General features: G+C 42.2%; 1 protein-coding gene across 1 annotated transcript in view; it reads right to left on the minus strand.

The window, feature by feature from the left end:
* The window catches only part of LOC144792163 (uncharacterized), a 581805-nt gene that overhangs the window by 402837 nt on the left and 159147 nt on the right, over positions 1–19821 (minus strand). The window contains exons 11-13 of the mRNA XM_078667056.1: positions 14922–15014; positions 14535–14647; positions 3751–3886 (exon numbers count right to left, since the gene is read on the minus strand). Coding sequence (XP_078523182.1) covers positions 3751–3886; positions 14535–14647; positions 14922–15014 — 342 coding nt within the window. The remainder of the gene's footprint in view (positions 1–3750; positions 3887–14534; positions 14648–14921; positions 15015–19821) is intronic.

A 19821-nucleotide genomic window follows, 5' to 3' on the forward strand; every position in this document is an offset into this window, starting at 1 on the left:
ACTTAGTGGACAGTTGCTACGTTTAGGCTTTGTGTTCTGTGCTGCCTGCGCAGCTTCCCTGACAATGAGACTCAGGGCATTTCAGCCCCTTTCGAGGCCAGTTGGCCTGAGGGACAGTTCTAGTGTTGTGCCATGTGCACCCTGAGCAATTTATGATTTACTGCTTATGTGATTTCTGCGCAAATGTTCTACCTGCACCTCTGAATGTGTTTTAATGTTTCATGTGCAATTGTCTATGTTATTACCTTTGCTAAAAGTGACCTGCTTAGGTGATTCTTTATGTTTTTATTCCCCTTTGCTAAAAGTGACCTGCTTAGAGGAATGTTTGTTTACCTTTGCTAAAAGTGACCTGCTTAGGTAATTGTTTATGCTTTTATTTCCCTTTGCTAAAAGTGACCTGCTTAGAGGAATGTTGATGTGTTATTGCCTTTGCTAAATGTGACTTGCTTAGGTGATTATTTTAGGTTTCCTTCCCTTTGCTAAATGTGACTTGCTTAGGTGATGGTTTTCCTTCCATAGGTCCTGATGATAAGGTCCTAGTTCCCTGCGTGATTTCCCTACAGTGTTTAGGGTGGCGTAGGAGGTATTTACCCTTTACCAGTAGTTACTGGTTGTATGCTACATTTACTATTTCTGTGTTACAGTCATTATATGTTCATGTGCTAAGTGTTATACCTACAAGTGCTATTTCTAAAAAGTGCATACCCCTGACAGTGGTCCAGGTGGCCCTGTCCTGTACATAATCCCTTGTAAATCTTGCCCGTGCCTGTTGGCACATTGTAAAGTGTGTGTGTTATCTAATGTGTTTTTATTATTATAATACAAAGGCTATTTTTGATATAACCTTGTGTGGAGTTTCCTTTGTGGTGGGCCTAGGGTGTTGTCGCTGGGGTGCGCGTGCAAACGCTTTACACATCGCCTCCGAGATTAGCCTTGCTGCTCGCGTCACGTTACCTAGAGGGTGAGCAGGGGTTATCTTGTTGTGTGACTCCCTTGCCCTGACTTAGAAATGGTGATCCCTGACTGACCTTGGCGTGAGCGTTGGCCGGCCGGGGGACCCGTTTCTAACACTGGCTATATGCAAATTAGTCTGACCCTGGCCCAGTGCATCATGGGAACAGGGCAGACCAAACTACCAAGCCAATTCTTTACTGGAAAGGAAACAAGCTTCCGGGGACCGGTTTCTGGCATTGCAGCCGTCTTCGGCCCGGCTTGCTTGAATCCTGATGGTGCAGTGAGCAAGGGACTCATGTCTGAGCATACCCTGCCACTCCTATAGTGGCCAAAACGATTCAGAAAAGGGGGTGGTGATGGACAGAGCATCTGAGTTAAACAGAACAGTCATACCCAGTCAAAAGATCAGGGCTTGATCCATCACCGTTTTTTAGCTCACTGCACCATCCCAGCTCAGAACCTGGCTATATGCAAATTAGTCTGACCCTGGCCCAGTGCATCATGGGAACAGGGCAGACCAAACTACCAAGCCAATTCTTTACTGGAAAGGAAACAAGCTTCCGGGGACCGGTTTCTGGCATTGCAGCCGTCTTCGGCCCGGCTTGCTTGAATCCTGATGGTGCAGTGAGCAAGGGACTCATGTCTGAGCATACCCTGCCACTTCTATAGTGGCCAAAACGATTCAGAAAAGGGGGTGGTGATGGACAGAGCATCTGAGTTAAACAGAACACTCATACCCAGTCAAAAGATCAGGGCTTGATCCATCACCGTTTTTTAGCTCACTGCACCATCCCAGCTCAGAACCTGGCTATATGCAAATTAGTCTGACCCTGGCCCAGTGCATCATGGGAACAGGGCAGACCAAACTACCAAGCCAATTCTTTACTGGAAAGGAAACAAGCTTCCGGGGACCGGTTTCTGGCATTGCAGCCGTCTTCGGCCCGGCTTGCTTGAATCCTGATGATGCAGTGAGCAAGGGACTCATGTCTGAGCATACCCTGCCACTCCTATAGTGGCCAAAACGATTCAGAAAAGGGGGTGCTGATGGACAAAGCATCTGAGTTAAACAGAACACTCATACCCAGTCAAAAGATCAGGGCCATCACCACCCCCTTTTGAATCGTTTTGGCCACCACAAGTGTGGAAGGGTATGCTCAGATGTGAGTCCCTTGCTCACTGCACCATCAGGATTCAAGCAAGCCGGGCCGAAGATGGCTGTAATGCCAGAAAACGGTGATGGATCAAGCCCTGATCTTTTGACTGGGTAGGAGTGTTCTGCTTAATTCAGATACTCTGTCCATCACCACCCCCTTTTTAACACAATGTACAGCATTGATTTACAAATTACAAGTGGGCACATAAAATGCACCCATAAAATTGTACTTCTTCTAGATGTATTTTCTATGCAAACATGCTTTTAAAAATAAACAATATACAATTTAAAATAGTTCCAGCACCCTGCAACTTTACTCTGTTGTATGATTTAGAAAAGGACAGCCATGGTGTGCAACAGATCTGGATAATGTGGCGAGCTCCATGCTATGGTACAGAGCCAGACCCAATGAAAATTCATGACATCCTACAGCACAGCCTGCCACACCAAAGAGCTCTTAGCTCACATGCGGCATAGCATGAATCGTTGATGAGGTATAAAGCAGTGAAGCAGCATAGCCTAAAGAAGCCAGTCAATCTGGCACAGTGACGAGATTCATGCTATTCTACATCAGAACTGAAACAGTTTAAAGATCTTTTCTATCCTGTAGCAATGCCAGCGACTTTGAAGAGATCCGTGACATCCTACACCAGAGCCGGATGTAGGTCAGCGATCTATTATGTTCAACAGCAGAAGTGAGAGAAGTGTGGCTCACCGATTAGAGCGGCAGACCCTGAGGCAGAGGTCTGGCCCAGGACCAGAGTTCGATCCCCGTCGCGGCAGGGTCTTGGGCTCAATGTCCTCGGACCCGATAATTCTCGCCTCGGTGCCTACTCTAATCATGGGTTCCACTCTGCAACTCTGGTCAATAGCTTGCTTAATCTCCACACCGGCCCTAACAACGCTAGGATGCCTGGCTTCACCTTGGGGGTGCACAGGAGTGGACACCTCACAGGAACAGGCCAGGAAGGGTTCCACAGCGGTATTTGTACAGCGCTTAGAGACCCCTGGGTGATAGGTGTTATACAAGAGCGAATTACATTTACATTTACAGCACAGCTTACAACATTGAAGATATCCATGATATTCTCCATCAGAGTCTGATACAGTACAAAGGGCCATCTATCCAATAGCACAGACTGACACATTGAAGAGATCCCTGAAATCAGAGCCCTTAGTGATTCTATAGCAGTACCTGTCAAAGTGAAGGTTCTATTATATAGCATAACCTGGTAAAGGGAAAAGATACTTGCAAGCCTACCTTAAATCCAGATACAGTGAAAAAATAAATCTGAATCTATAGGCAAACCTATCACTGTGAAAACATCCAAGCTATCCTACAGCAGAGACATACAGCAAATCCAGTTTATCGAACAGCTGAGCGTGTTAAAGTGAAAAAATCTATTCTATCCAACAGCAGAGTCCGGTACAGTGAGGAGATCCATGCTTTCCTACAGCCGAGCCCATTAAGGAGACAAGATCTATGAAGCAGATCCTGAAACAGAGAGCAGTACAGTGATGTGATCCATGCTATCTGGTAGTAGAATCTGATATTGTTAAGAGAAACATGTCTGGCACTTCACAATGAATGCCTGATACTCACATACGATGCCATTCCTCCACCAGTCTGATTTTGGGTTTACCTCACTCTGGAACACGGTGAGCTGACTGTTGCGAGCACTGGAGCATTGTCTTCTAATCACACTGAGCTCCTGCTCAAGTTCTTGCAGTTCCTTCAGGCTTGTGTCTCGTTTGAACTCCAACAGTGCTAGTTCTGTTCTACAATCAGAAAAAACGAATTGTAAAATCCTACATAATACACTGTGTTATGTAATATTTCCTTACTCATAACCTACCTACCTCTGCCCCTCTTCTTTTCACTAGCATTGACCACTTAGAAAATACACAGCTATGCCAATCAATTAATACCAAAGAAAAAAGTGGTGCACTTTAGTTGATGAAATCCCAGATGTCTTGCTTAGAGTATGTATAGTCTTTTGTTCGCTTACATCATGTAAAAGATGTGAACGCTTCCTACAAGTGAGACCTCTGATGGCTAAAAAGTTTGAATGAAACCCAATCACTGATGGAGTAGGCTACTCTCATAAGGCTAAGATGGAAGGATTGGACAGCATATGGCTTTAACACCATGTGAAAGCAAATTAGGCACTGACTGGGCATTGTATAATAACTAATGAAACTATATTCTGAAGTCATTGCTCTCCTTTCGATGATCTTGGCTTAAAGCTTCCTAATTATTGCACTCAAACTCATGGAAGGGGTGGCCTTTGGCCATGGACTGCGCCAGGTGCACAGAGCACACATCCGAATGACAAGTTTAACAGGTATTGAGGACAGAGGAGACTGTGTAAAACTTGGCTGAAAGCCATGCCCTGTGCCCGCTATACATGCCCATAATCCATGCACAGTGGGAAATGAAGTATGGGCACAGGGTGCAGCCATAGGTCTCACACTGCATATCCTTCGCACAATGGCCATGCCCAGTGAGTACTGAGGATAGGGAAAAAAGTCCAGGGAGTTGGCAAAGCTTCGCACAACTGAAGGAAGTGTGTACCCGACTGATGGGGCAAGTATAGCATAACAATGGGTCTGCACTCACTATCTCGTCTCCAAGAGCCCACAGGGCTCAACCTGCAGTTATCAGGTTGACTGGGCACATGACATGGAAGATGCCAGGCCCTGCACTCGGCACGAGATCTCACACAGCCTACTAAATAAATACAGCATTCAGCCATGTCTAGTGATCACTGGCACATTGTACAACACCACATGCCCAAAGCCTGCAGTGCATGCCTTTATGTCATGGCTAATCAGCTCCCAGTACTAGGTCTAGTCTTTGGTTAAACCCTGAGCTGATCGCGTCTGCCTCAAACTGATCAGTATGGACATTGGTATAGCAACAGCTCTATGTTTCTGCAAACGATGCAAGTAAAAAAATGAATGAGTTTAACGTGTCATTCAAATGATATGGTAAAGAGCAAATATTTGCAGCAATGTCATTTAGGAAATAAATCATAATGCTAGTGTCATTCGTGATGTCATTTTTACATCATCCTTCAAGTCAAACAATCAGTGGTGAAAGGAACAATGAGTAGCTCACAATAGTTGGTGAATTTCATTGTTAGTTGGTTTTATAGCATAACAATAATGTCTCTAACTTCTGAATGATTTTCAGGAATATTCAAATTCAAAAAGAGACTTTATTCGGTGTATTTCAACCATAAAAGTACAATAAAACATACAGTACATACATCAAATATCATTAGATGAAGCAAATTACAAGTAATGAAAAAACTAATTACATTACATCCATTAATTCATTCATTGGTCAAGACAAGATCGCAGTTTAAGAGACAGTTTTAAAAATTCAAGAACTTGAAGAACACTATTACTGTGCAGCAATTGTAGATAAAAAAAGGCTGGTCGTATCTGGTTAAAATTCATTTTTTTTAAAAGAGCAATTAAAAAGCGTTTACGAGGAAATTCATAAAATCTGCATAAAAACATAAAATGCATCATATCCTGTGGAGACTTTCCGTCGCAGCCACAGGATGATGGATTTTTGCAGAAGCTCTCCTTTTTAGGTCTGATAAGCAGATGTTGAAACAGGTTAAATCTGAATCTTGTTAGCAAGAACTTGTCGTGAGTACTGAAAGTGCCGAGTAGGTAAGGCTCTGTTGTCAAACATGTTTTAACCATGATAAATTTCCTTACACTTACTTTTTGTAACTCAACACCCTCCCTCTCAGCCTTCCTACGTTGAAGAAACGCCTGCTTGACTAGACCAATGTCCACCTTTCCAATTCCTGTCGGATGATCAAACAGATCAGGCCGACCCAACTCGGTAAAACAGGATTTTAAGTACTTCAGCCAGGGAGTACCTGACGCATTCTCAAGAGCCATAAAATCATTAACAATTAAATGTGTTAGGGGAATATCATCGCATAGCCACATTTTCAACCAGCATAACAGAGGTCGTAGGGACAGGATATCGCTCAAATACCCCACTCCTAGTTCCTCATGAACTGCAAAGTTGGAGGTGGAAAGTGGAACACACAGGAGCCGTTTATAAAACGAATTTTCTGTGGTCTGAAGTTGTTCCCCAACCATGTAGCTCCAAAGCTCACTCCCATAGGCTGCGGTTGCTACAGATTTTGCGTCATATAGTTTAATCATAGCAGCCGTAGGCTTTTTTCCAAGTTTTGAGGCGAAATTAAAAATGGAGGCATTGACCCTAGTCACGTCACATTTTTTCTTAGCAAGTTGTGGGGCCCAAGATAATTTGGAGTCAAAGAGAACTCCTAGATAGGAGAATGTATTAGAAAGTGGTATTACTGCCTTATCTAGTTTGAAGGTGTATTGTCTCTTTAGCTGTTTCCCCACCTGCATAATGAAAGATTTCGAGTTGTTCACTAACAAGTCTCTATCTTCCATGAATTTTTTAAATGCATTGAGTAGCAATTGGAGGCCTTTTTCGGTTCTTGCTAACAGCACCACATCATCTGCGTATAACAGAACGGGGATGCTTCTTTTCCCCACTCTTGGACTATCTGAATTCACCTCCTGTAAAACGCCATCCAACTCATTTATATAAAAGTTAAAAAGGAAAGGTGCTAGTATGCAGCCTTGCCGCACCCCTTTCCCTGTTCTAAAATCATCAGTTACTGACAGGTCTTGGCAATACCTTATATTTGCACTTGGGTTACTATGGAGGTCCAACAAAAAGTTTATAATGCCACTATCAGCTCCCTTATCCCTCATGGACACCCACAGCTTCCCCCTGTTGACACAGTCGAAAGCTGAGGATAGGTCCATGAAGGCCAGATGGACTGTGCCCTTTTGGGCAATAGTATATTTGCTAAGTATTAGGAAGAGATTTAAACATTGGGTTGTGGTCGAGCGGCCGTTACAAAAACCATATTGGGTAATAGACATGATATTGTTGTCCCGTGTCCACTCCAGGAGATGCTGCAATACAATTCTCCCCACTAGTTTCGCCATGGAGTTAATCAGGGAGATAGGCCTGTAACAAAGGGGGCTATCCCTATCCCCCTTTTTAAATATAGGTACAATAGTGGAGAGCCCCCATGATGATGGGGATCCAACTCTCGCGGCTGCGTTGATAACCGCCACAATAATCGGGGCCCAGAAATTAGGATCAGATTTAAATAGATCCGGGGGTATCCCGTCAGGGCCTGATGATTTGCCCGCTGTAAGCCCCTCTATTCCCACTAAAACCTCTCATATACTAACATTAAGGCAAGGACCCCCTCTAGTGCAGTCAAAGGATACAACATTAACTTCACCTCCCCCGTACAATTGTTTAAAATGTGCAACCCATTCATCTTTTGATATGACACATTCTAACCCTTCGCCCGAGTCTTTCACCAGGAAGGGTTTCTTAAGCGCCGCCCAAAATCTAGCACTGTTTTTCAATGTTTGTGGTTCCAAGATCTCAGCCCAAGCCTCATTTTTCAGTACCTCCTTCCGTGCGGCAATGACTGATTTGTATTCTTTACGTGATCTCTGTAGTACTTCCTTGTTTCTTGGTTTTATCGCCAAGGCAGCTCTGAGATCACGGGCTGCTTTAGAGCATTCCTTATTGAACCACCTCGGGCCCTCCCTCCCTCTACTCTTTAGAGGTTCTGTCATTAAGATAGCTATTTTATCTGTTAAGCTCTGAAAATCCGACAGAACCTGAGTTGGGTCAGAATCATCCTGAGTGCATCTACCGATTATATCGCTACAGTTATTTTGGATGTTCCGATATATGAGGTCCGGGGTGCACATGGACCATTTTAGGCGGCGTCTGCCATCAGTTGCAGTTACCCTACCCTTAATCAGATTACGACTTTCGCTAGCCACCCAGGACCCCCTTAAATGTATAGTCAGAGGGTTGTGGTCGCTAAGTGGGTTATTGTCTATAGAAAATGAACGCACAAAGACCTGCATGGGCAAGGTAAGCAACATGTAATCAATAAACGTCCCCTTTCCATGTCCTTTAAAAGTTGGGGTGAGAAAACGCTTTGAGGGGTCACATAATGCCATTGCTATAGTGAGTCCGTGATCATTGAGAAGGTTATTAAAACAAGCGTGGTGTGTTCCAGATGTAGACCATTTATTCTGGGACAGTGTAATTCCTGGAGGTTTTTCCCTAGAGGATCACCACATGGGTGAGTATTAAAATCGCCCATGATCAGCAAATTATGTGAGCAATCCCTCATTGTGGTGCCTATATAATCATTTAAAATTTCTAAGTTGCCGTAACTTGTGACATTGTTAATAGAATTATAAAAATTGATCAAGCCAACCTTACAATTGCCTGCAGATAAAACTAGACCTTGTATACCAAGATTGCTTGATGGCCTGCTAACGATTGTACATTTCAGTGCTACCGATATAAACATTACCATACCACCCTTTGGTCTTCCCCGGTTTGCTGGTACAGCAGGTACAAAGTATGCCTTATAACCTTCAATGTACAATTCACATTTTACTGACCATGTCTCTTGTAGGCAGATAATCTGAAAGCCCCTAATATATGACAACCAGCTGTCATCTTGCATTTTGTTTTCTAAACCCGCCACGTTCCAACATATAACATTATTTTTGGATGTTATTGGTGCAGTCACCTCTATCTGTTGTCCTGTGGGAGACTGTACGGTACTCTGACCCTCTGAGACCCTCAGTCAGTCACAGGCATCCAACCCTGAAAACATTTCAAAGCGATTATGTGTGGGAACATTATACCCTCTCCTGTTCTGATTGTCAGCATTAAAGTTTACTACCGGTGTCTGCCAGCCATTAAGATTTGCCGCCGGGGTCTGCCAACCGTCCGGCCCGTTGATGTTATTGTTATACCTATATGGTACTACTGGAATTGGGGTATGAGCATGTGATGTAGGCCTGTATCCACAAGCATTTTTAGGGGGATTTTTAGGGGGAATTCTGATCAGGCACATAGAAGTATCCCAGGGGGCGCACACAGACACTGTTTGCATTATAAACCAGTGAAGATGCGCGCAGTAAGACTGTCGCGACATGTTGGGGATGTTCGAAGTTAACAACCACGCAATCCCCCGTGGTCGCTTTCCTTGTAGGACCGACCCAATTAACCCTTTCTGTAGATATGATTTGGTCATAGTAGTGAGATGGGTAACCACAGTTTTTATTTAGCCACGCCACCGTTTTATTTTTTAAGGAGTCATGGGATTCGCCATGAGGTTGGGCTGGTACTTCTTCGTAGCGTGGAACATTGGTTAACACCACCACGTATGGCACACAATCAGGGGGGAGATTTACATTCCTAAGTCTAGCCCTCTGTGGGGCCACTGCACGGGTACCCAGGGATGCAGGGGCCTGTTGAGTTGGCTGGTTTACTGGAGCAGTAGGTAACACAGCCCCAGCGCCAACCGAACTTTGAGGGTTTGTCTGCTGCTGCTGCTGCAGCACACTCGGTCCCCTAGCTGCATTCTCCTTCCCATCCCTAACAGGAATAATTTTAGGGGCTGTAACTCCTGGGGCGGGGGTCAAGTGTGCCGCCACCAGACTGCCCAATCTTTCTACCTCAGAAGCTACTATGTCCAATCTGGACATTATTGGGCTGATTAAATCTGTAATTTTGGCCTCCAGCTTTCCTACTATTGTGTTAATTAATGCTTCTAAGTTGGAGTCGGATAGAATTACGCTTCCCTCATTATTATTACCCTCTTGGTTAGTTTCTTCTCGGCCCTGAATGCTTGCGCTGTTAGCGTTAGTGACTTTGGAGTTATTGGGTGGATTAATATGAGATTTCGTTTTTAAACATTTCCCCCCGCGCCTCCCCTGAGTCTTTCTGCACTTCCTCACTGGTCTTTGTGTAGAAGGGACCTCTGCTAACTCTTCCACTACTGAGTCTTCCTCCGAGGTATTAAGCAGGTCCCCGGACTTCTCTGAGTGTACCTGTGCCTGTACCGCTAAGCTGGGTCCCTCTATAGTATGTGGGATGTGTTCTAGAGTGCCGTCTAGTCTTTCTACAGTATCATTGAGGACATTATCCATGGCAGGTGGAAGACTATTACTGCCCAGTGATGCCCTACGCTCCTTGTTTATTTGCGTAACTTTTTTAACTAAGAAATTATCCAAGGTGCGTAGGCCAGATGTCAATGGATCCATAGTTATTGAGGGCATGTTTAGCAGGTAACGAGAAGGCTATATTACCTCAGTGTAATGCAACAGTTACCCTACTAAACGGGAATGAATTAAAATGAAATATGTACAGTTCAATGTCTCACTTGAATGTACTAGAGTCCTTGAGTTGGAGCCAGGGTCTGTGGCCCGTCCCGTCCTCTTCCGGCCACTGAGGGCCAAAGAGGGCCCGCCCTTTGCCCGGGCTTAGCCCGTCGCACGCCCGCGCGCGTCCCGCGACGCGGAGGGAGCGTCCCTTGATGTAGCGCCTCCGGGCGCGCTCTGGCCGGATACAGGAAGTGGAGTTAGCCGCTATGCTCCCTGGGAGCTGTAGTCTCTAGCCGCAGGTTCGTATGCAGTGGCGGCGTGACACACAGCGTTAGGGCCCCAGGAGCTAGCAGGCAGGTCTCTGGCTTTGCAGGTAAGCGACTCTCCCACTGTGCCCCGGCGTCTCCTTGTTTCAGGAATATATTTTGAATATTTGCAGATGTAAAGAGTTAAATGTGCTTTTAATTAACATTGTAGAATATGGAGTGGGGCAATGATGCAGAAGAGGTTAAGCCTCTAGTCGGGCATGCTACCCCTGTCCTCCATCAACAATGGTAATAAACAGAATATTACTCTCTGCCATTGGAATATTTAGTTTATGTCATTCTGTCCTTTTATGTAAATTCCCTATAGGTATGTAAGCAGAATTAGAACATAATCTCATGGAAAGGGCACAGAGTGAGTTGTGAAGATCAAGAGTACGATGATTCAGATGACTCTCCCCTCTATTGTGGTAATAACAAGGTATATGACATTTACACTGTAGCAATAAAGATTTGAATGTGCGTTTATTACTACACTTGCTCCTAATAATTTGGCCACACTTATTCTCCCTAATATGACTTGGCAAAATAAATACATGTCCAGAAAAAAAACAGGTAGTGGCTTCTGCATGCAAAAACAGTAATAAACAAATACGTAAAGGAACTGGTACTACAGCCATGACAAAGGGAAGGGTGAGGATTACCTTTTATGAACACAAAAGCTACACTGCACTGTGAACATAAAAATGCATATTCATATTAGTGTAACTGTAACTTTTGTACCCATGTTTTCTTACTTATGCTAACCATGCCTAAAAGAAGTGCACATCCATGGTATTTCAAGCCTCTCTTTCACATCTTGGCTCCCAAGATGAGAAAGTGTTTAGGTAGCCAGCCAAACTGTTTATATTCTTTTTGAATTCAAAATAAATAATTTTAATCATGTCCTAACCAACAGAAAGTACAACATTTCACCATCTAGTAGTCAATGGCATATGCAATCAAGGACAATTCTGCCAGCCCAATGCCCCTTCTGTCTGTCCCTCCCATGTGTATTCGGCCTGCTGCTCTCTTCAATGAGAATCTCCATCATCACCCCAAGGTGGAGTCAGGTTGGGCCCAGTGCACCCAGGTCACAACTCAATTGCTAATTGTGCAGATTTTTTCTCATTTCTAGGGACAGCCCTTTCCCTCATAATCACTTTTGTTGGCAACACACCACAGTCTGCTTTCAGATTTTCAATACCAGGGGGGTCTTTGGAGCCCCAAGCTCTGGCAATGATATCTTTGGCAACACAGATCAAGAATTACCCATATTTGTTTTAATTTAGGGGCATACGTCTCTCCCCAGATATTTTATGATGTATCTCTTGGAGAAGCCGTTTAAGACCAGTATCACCTAACTGTGACATGCAAAGCTTTGTCCAGAACCTTTGTCTCTCAGGGCAGGCCCACAGGATATGGAAGAAGTCCCCCACCTCCCAATAGCCATGAACACACAGGTCTGAAGCAGTCTTTCCCATCTTAAACAACGTCGACCTAGAGTAATAGGAGTGGTGTAAGATGTGGAGCTGGACAAGACAAAAGCCAGAAGTTATAGTGACTACACATGGGGCTCTTACTGTCTCTTTCCATTGCTCATTGTCTAGTCACTCTATATCTGCTGTCACTCTATATCTGCCTCACATCTCTGTCTAAGATGCAGCATCGTGTCTGGGGAAATATTCTGAATTGTTTTATACATCGGTGATACAGCTTTTTTGAGCAGAGGATCTGTAAGTTGTCGATCTTCCAATGGTCAGGATAACACCAGCCCTGCAACTTTTTTAATTCGGGAAATCAAGACATGTCTGATCTGTAGATAGCAATAGGTTTCTGAATCAATCCGGTTGAATTCCCTCACTATATCTTTTAAAAATATCATATCTCTTCCCACCCAAAGATCACCCAATTTAGAAATGCCTATTAAGTCCCGTTTTGCGAAGCCATGTAGTCTCCCCAGTTCCACCAGGGGGCTGAATCCTATAGCGGTATTTCTCCCGTTAGCCTACCCTTCCACACCCCCGGTATTTTGTTATAGCTTCCATATTTTCACCAGGCTGCAGTATGAACTAGCAGCGGTCTGAAAAGTTTACATTCTTGTTACATTTGTATGTTGTCTTCTTCCTTTCTCATGATTTCAGACTCCAGCACCTTTCTACTTCCTCTGTTTTACAATAATGTGTGATTTCCTTTGAGACCAGCACTCAAAACTCTATATATGTGAGTCTTGCCTTTGCTTAAGGACCTTCTGTCCAAGCGAATATGCGATTCACAGACAGTTCAGTTTTGTTAATAAATACATTTAGACTTTATTTGGCACGTGCACAGATTTTAATAGCACAAACAATATAAACTTTGCACAGGATAGAACATGTCACAACAGCGAAAAGTAGACAAGGGCAAAGAGGTGAAATTCCCAAGGGGGAGAAGAAGATCACACTGGTGGGAACACCTTCTTTAATCCCTTTAAGAAATGTTTCACTACAGGAATCTGGAAGAATTACCTTTGTGTAGGGGACTTTCTGTAAGCAGTTATGGCTGCAAGATGTACTTAATGGATGAGAATTGCAGGCCAAATTTTGCTAATCGGAGAAAGTTGCTAATATTACATCATCCTGCCTCGAAATAGGATGGAATTCATTCTGAATACACCACATGTAGATTCTCTTCTACTTGAAAACATCATAACGTCTGGTGGAGGAATGTTCATGCACTCCTGTGAAAGGCCTAAATATCCAAACTGCATGAATTCGGGAGCCATGCTGTCAAGTTCAGCGAGGGAAGGTTGGGGTGAAAGATCTTCCCTCTGAGCTTGTAGAGGAGATCCGGTCTGCATGGCAGCCTCTTTTGACATGCCATCCCTACCCAATTATCAGTGTGATCAAGTACAGTTAATCGTGTACCAGACAGAAAGCGAGCGTCAAGGCAAAATGGATCATAACATCAGAGCAACTAAACACCAACTATATAACTTATCACCAACTATAACTTATAACACAATATAATAAAGCTTTTAATTGTAGGCAGTTAAACCTATTGCTTATGTAAATGATTAGTTACTGCCTATCTTTAAGTTGCTCTAATGAGAAATAAAGTCTTCCAAGGTGAACAAGATGCACACCTTTCTTTAAAAAAGAAAAGGCTATTGTTTCTACACAAGGAAAGACAATCATGTTTCTATAATACTGAAAAAGGATTTACTTCTACCCTTGACAGGAGAAAATCGTAGAATATGTTGAGGGTGAGAATGGGGCAGACAGAATATTGTGAATACGGACAAACTGTATAGGTTGTGGATGTTCCTATACTTTCAAGGACTCGCCTTCCTGGAACTCCTAAGCCCCAGGCCTGAAATGGGATATATTCATGCAAAATATTGTATCATCTCAAGTAACACTAAACATGAGAAAATGGACTTATGACTTAAGTTCACCGTTTCTCAATTATTTGCATTTAAACCATTTGCACATGTAAGCTATACCTACATGCACCAATGTATTTGTGACTTTGGCCCAATAAAATGAATGAAGACTCTCATGATGGAGAAATAGGACTACAAGTAATTAACTTTTACTCTTTAACTTTTGAAATTTTACAACTTTTAGATGAATGAACACATTTTTTTTTCTTTTTACAAAACAGACATTCAAATGAATAGCAAATGACATCTATTTGGAGAAGATCCATATAGTTATAACCATTGGTCACCAGCAAGATAAATACACTCTGAACCTACATCACAAGCAAAGTTAAAAGGTTCCTAAAGCATAGGACAAATCTTAAAGCTGTCTTATTCTCTAAATGTTTCTTCTAGCTGTTGTAAGAGAAGAGTTGTAGAAATGTTACTAGGAGAAGGAGCAGTGTTCCTGTACAACATCCTCCTGTACCTTCTCTCGTCTGCTCTGCTCTGGTTTTCCTTCATTCGATTCTCTGCTTTTTTCACATCCTTTTCACTGACATCCAATGCATGTCTTAGAGACTCCAGTTCCTGAAGCATTTTCTGAAAAGAGAAGAAAATATTCAGGAAAGAGGAGACAAATTAGAAGGATTCCAAGTATTTTGACTACAAAAATAGAATGCAGTAGGTATTTCAAATGAAGGACATTTTATTTTAAATATTTACTGCCCAATAATACAATGGTCTGGTGAGGAGCATGTAAAATGAATCTGACAATAGAAGGAAATGGTTGAGCTTCTTCTGATTCCCTCCAACGTTGTTTATGTACCAAGCTAGGCCCCGTTTATTACAAAAAGATGCTCAGGTGCTGAAATACCTTCTTCTGATGCGTAATGTCACTAATTGACTGGTCCACTTCTCGGATGTGCAATCTTTTCTGTGATAGTCTTTCCTCCTCAAGCACTAGATCCTGACAATGAAAAACAAAACGTAAAATGAGGCAGCACTTCTCTACTTAAAACAGTCATTATTTGTTTAATATATTCCACTATTACAAAGTCTGAGCTGGAAAAACGACTTGAGTAGCACATTGAGCCTTTATGTGTGTTATCAGGATATGCACTCCCCCTAAGAGCCAGGTTAGTGACATGTAGACGGTATGACTTGCTATCGCCCTAAACTCAGGACATAGTGCTTGGGGTAAGGACAACACGTTTTCTAGCATATTTTGGCGGCTAAATGATACATTATTGAAAACCCTTTACTATTAGACCAAACAAACTCAGGAAATGACACGAGTTGTAAGTTCAACTTACATTACTGGAGATCAATCTCACAAAGGGCACAGCTGTAACAATACTTTTAGGCTCGCGAATGGGGGGCATTACCATTAAGTAGTGCTAAAAATTTCCCGATCAGCCTGCATAATTCTCACATGCAGTTAATCCTAAACAGACGATGACCCAACAATATCTTCACAAAATTAATTTTTATTTCATCACAAGATCTTTTAAATTTTTTATCTATGTTATATAATTTACAACATATTATCAGATTTCTCAACATCACAATAGATTTCGTTATTTCAACATTTTGCTAAAAACATAATATTCAATCATCACAACCTCACTTCTTTCTCACATTCACACCAAATGCTCAAAGTCATACACACTCAAACCAAGATAAACATTCATCCTTCCCCAGTAGTTTTCTTAACAACCCATCAATGAGACCACTATTTGTAGTCTTCTTTCATTTTGTCCCAGCCAAGGCACTCAGATAACGGTAAACACACATTTCGATGGAATAAGCAATTGGTAACCAACTACTTCAGGACCTATGTCTAACTATCCTTCCTCTTTACAGCAAAATGAGTGGTGTACAGCAAAATAAATGGTGTTTGCTATGCAATCTTGTAGTATCTCTCCTATAGACTAGTTGACGTGTTCTAATTCGTGAAAAACATATGTATCCCTTGAGTCCACCCGAAGGAATGCTAGAAGAAATACTTGATTAATCCTCCCGTATTATAGATCTTCAGAGCTCAATTGCCTCGCTCACATTATTTAAGGCACCACATTTCGCTGATAACCAAGATCCTTTTTATAGTACTTCAACAGCTTATAACGTATTGCCCTTGTACTCAATAATCGATCCTCATCCGCCACATCTGTATGTAAGGAAGGAAAACCCCTTAGGCAGAAAGTTTACAGTACTTCTCTATGGATTTCAGAAAAAAAGAAATGTCTGCCACTGCGAGGTTTGTATCTGTATGTACAAGATATTTGAACTTAGATAAATAATTCATTATTGGAAACCCTCTACTATTAGACCAAACAATGTAATAAAATGCCGCAGCCGCAAGTTGTAAGTTCAGCTTGTGTTACTGACAATGGTTTCTAGTATAAAAACATGAACACATTTGCAAAATGTAACAATTTGAGGCTGTTAATAATATTCCCCGACTGGATGCAAATACTTCAATAAGCAGAAAGGCAAGATTAGTGATTGTTTTTTAAATAAAACCTACAGAAAAAAAATGCAGCTTATAAAATGTTTTTTTCTTAAACTATTTCACAACTTTAAATACAATTTCTCAGAGGCATCATTTAGTAAACCTTTTTTTTTTAAAACTTTTTTTATTGATTCAAAGCATTTAACAGTGGGCAGAGACAAATCATTACATGCTTACTTAAGCAGTGGGTCATTGTGGAATCAAATTCACTAGCACTTCAGGTACATAATACATTTACAGCAGATCAATGGCCCTCCTCCCGTCCCTGTAGCTCCCTTCCCCCCCTCAGTCAGAATCGCTGTCACTGCCTACTTGCGGTGGCTCACATATAAAACCCCTGTATTCATTCCACGGCCCGCAAATTTTAGTCCACTTTCTCGGACATTTTCGATTCAAATACACTGCTCTTTCGGCCACCATTGCAGAGTCTAGATCAGAGCACCACTCCCTAAGCGCCGGTATCTGTGAGGCCCCCCAACATTTGGCTATATTCCTTTTAGCGTACATGATACTCAATGTGGCCCAATCTTGCATGGATTGATTAAGATCGTTTGGATCCCAAATATTCAGTAAGCAACATCTTGGGTCCGGGACCAGCGACTCCCCAACCAAGTAAACCTTTTTTAAGGGATGCCAATATTTAAAAATGATTATTACTGGAAAAACAGTGTAAAACTATTATGGTCTATGTGAGAATAAATTAGGGGTTTGATTCTTAAGTCTCAAAATTACCCCTTAGGTATATGTCCTTGCATTGGTGCACATTTTAGAACTTTCAGGAATTCACAAGAGTTTCCAGAAGTAGGCCTGGAAACCGTATATCCCATCAAACGTTTGTAAATTCCATTTTAGCACGAGCAAATATACATGTGTATGTTTGCTTCTGCAAAACATTTTCTTGACAATTTCACTGCAAAGTCAAATCCCCACACCCCTTTTTCCCCCTCCCAGGGAGAACATTTTTTTCCTGCCTTGTCTGAGAGAAATTGTCAACCTTTTCCAGTGTCAAAACAGATTGGAGAGGAGTTAGTGAATATCATAAACTTGTTAGTTTGTGGGAGTGCATACGTTATCATGTCGTTCCAACCATGGAACTACCACTTCTCGTCTACTTCGATCCCCTGTATGTAGATTTGAGGAAAGGCAACAAAATCGTGGCTTTGTTAGAATCCAAACCCTAATATAATATGATCCCTGACATAACAAGAGAGGCTATTATCAGATCTCTGATGTAATGAGAATGCTGCCATAATTTGTCACCTCAATCTATTGCACCAAAAGTGGATTTAAAAAAACATTTTTTAATGGAACAAGTAGATTTCTGAAACAGCTCGTCCTCCCTTGGACAAGTAGATATTTTATAAAATTCCACATCCTTGCAGTGGTTCTTAAGACATCAGGAATTAAAGATTACCTGATAATGCTAACCACACTCTTATGACTCCTGAATTTCTTTGTCACCATATTATTTCCACAAACAGTTTCAAGGTAATGCACTCTTGTCTCTCCAGAAGCCCCAACCAATAACGGACAGCCAAACAAGGCTCTGAAGCACAAAGTACTGTTAGAAAACTGTTAATTATCACCCTGGCGCAAACCTATATCCCTATTAACTTTGTGTATCTCACTTTTTTCTGAAACACATTCAGCGCCAGATCCTAACCAGCTGAGCTAACCTGGCTTTTGCCAGGCTTGCTGGTATATATTGAGTTTGCAACAATCCATTATGATTTTGGTAGAAAAGAGTGGAGAACCCTGGAAAACCTCAGAAATTCCAGAGCGCTTACTATCTGGCTCAAACAGACGTGCACTGAGTGGTGTCTGGCAACTTACACTAATACTAATATCAGGCTGCATTAGCTTATAAAATAAATAAATAATACAAGTGAATTCTGAAGTAATGAAGTGCACTGCTACTATAGGGTTTCTTGGGGCTCAGTTGGGCTGCCTGCAGAAACAAACTGAACACTAATCCACGTCAGAAGCCTAAATGACGTCTATATATCCAGTTTTTAGTTGCTTTTGAAAGGGTATTGGTCATAGATTATATGGAGGACAGGAATGAGGTTGCTCTGGTGTACCGTAGACTAAAAGGAAAAGAGTTGCTTAATCAACTGGGCAGCGTGTTGTAGCAGCATGTTCAGATAAGTTTAAGACTGTCAGGGAATGTAAGAATGGATACTACTTTGAAGCGACACCTGGCCCATGCCATGAACTGCGCAATGCATTTGACAAAGCGTTAAAGGTCATACCTTTCTATTCTCAAAGACAGTGAAGGCTAGTGAGATGCGGCAAAACCAATGTGCAGTGACTAAGATCATCAAGAAGTAGACATGATGTAGCATCCTGTATCAACTGAAGTATGGAAATCAAGTATTAAGAAGTCCTAAGTATAAAGCATTCTCATAAACCCAGTATGAGATTACTGCTTTAACCCCAGTTTTTTCCTCTTGTTTGAAAGAAAAGGGTTTTCAGGGGAAGAAAGAAAATAAGTTACTTACCTGTGACTGTAGTTCCACAGTATTGAAATCTTTCATAGATTCACATGCTTAAATCATTCCCACTCATCAAGATGGGAGTCTCACGGTATATTATAATAGCAATGCTAAGTTAAATATAGGCCTGAAAAGCACAAGACCCTTTACTTTTGTGACATATTATAGTCATTGTTAAAAAAGAGAGCAAACATAGGTTTAAACTAATCAGGTTGTCCTGCCCTCTACAGCAGTCCTGTGAGAAGCTCCAGTCCCTCAGATTTTCGAAGCACAAGTGTAGGAGAAACATAGAGAGAAAAACATGAGAACAGTGTGTTTCTCTGGGGAGGAGGGTGGGTCGCAAGTGAATCTATGAAAGATTTTAATACTGGGAAACTACAGTTACAGGTAAGTAACTTATTTTATTACTCCAGTCTTGGAAATTTTATAGATTCACATGCTTGAATCAGAATAAAAAGCAGTTAAGAAGCACATTGTTTCTGTTACTTTTGTTAATGTAAAGCATTAACCCATAACTATATAATATCTAACAACAACCCAGATCTGTGACTGGGGGTGAGTGTCTGAAAAGTTTCAGCGCTCCGTCCATCATCTCCTTGTGTTTGCTTTGTTCGCCCTAAGTTGGCAGGGTATGCCCAGACGTGGATCCCTTGTTCACTGCCACTGGCTGATGAGCAGTGTTACCCCGAATCCGGTTTCAGGATGCTTGTTTCCGGTCCAGGGAAGACCTGGCTTGGCAGTTCGGCCTAGCTTGTTCCCATGAGGAA

This window comes from Lissotriton helveticus, chromosome 11 (assembly GCF_964261635.1).
Source record: "Lissotriton helveticus chromosome 11, aLisHel1.1, whole genome shotgun sequence".
NCBI classification, from domain to species: Eukaryota; Metazoa; Chordata; class Amphibia; order Caudata; family Salamandridae; genus Lissotriton; species Lissotriton helveticus.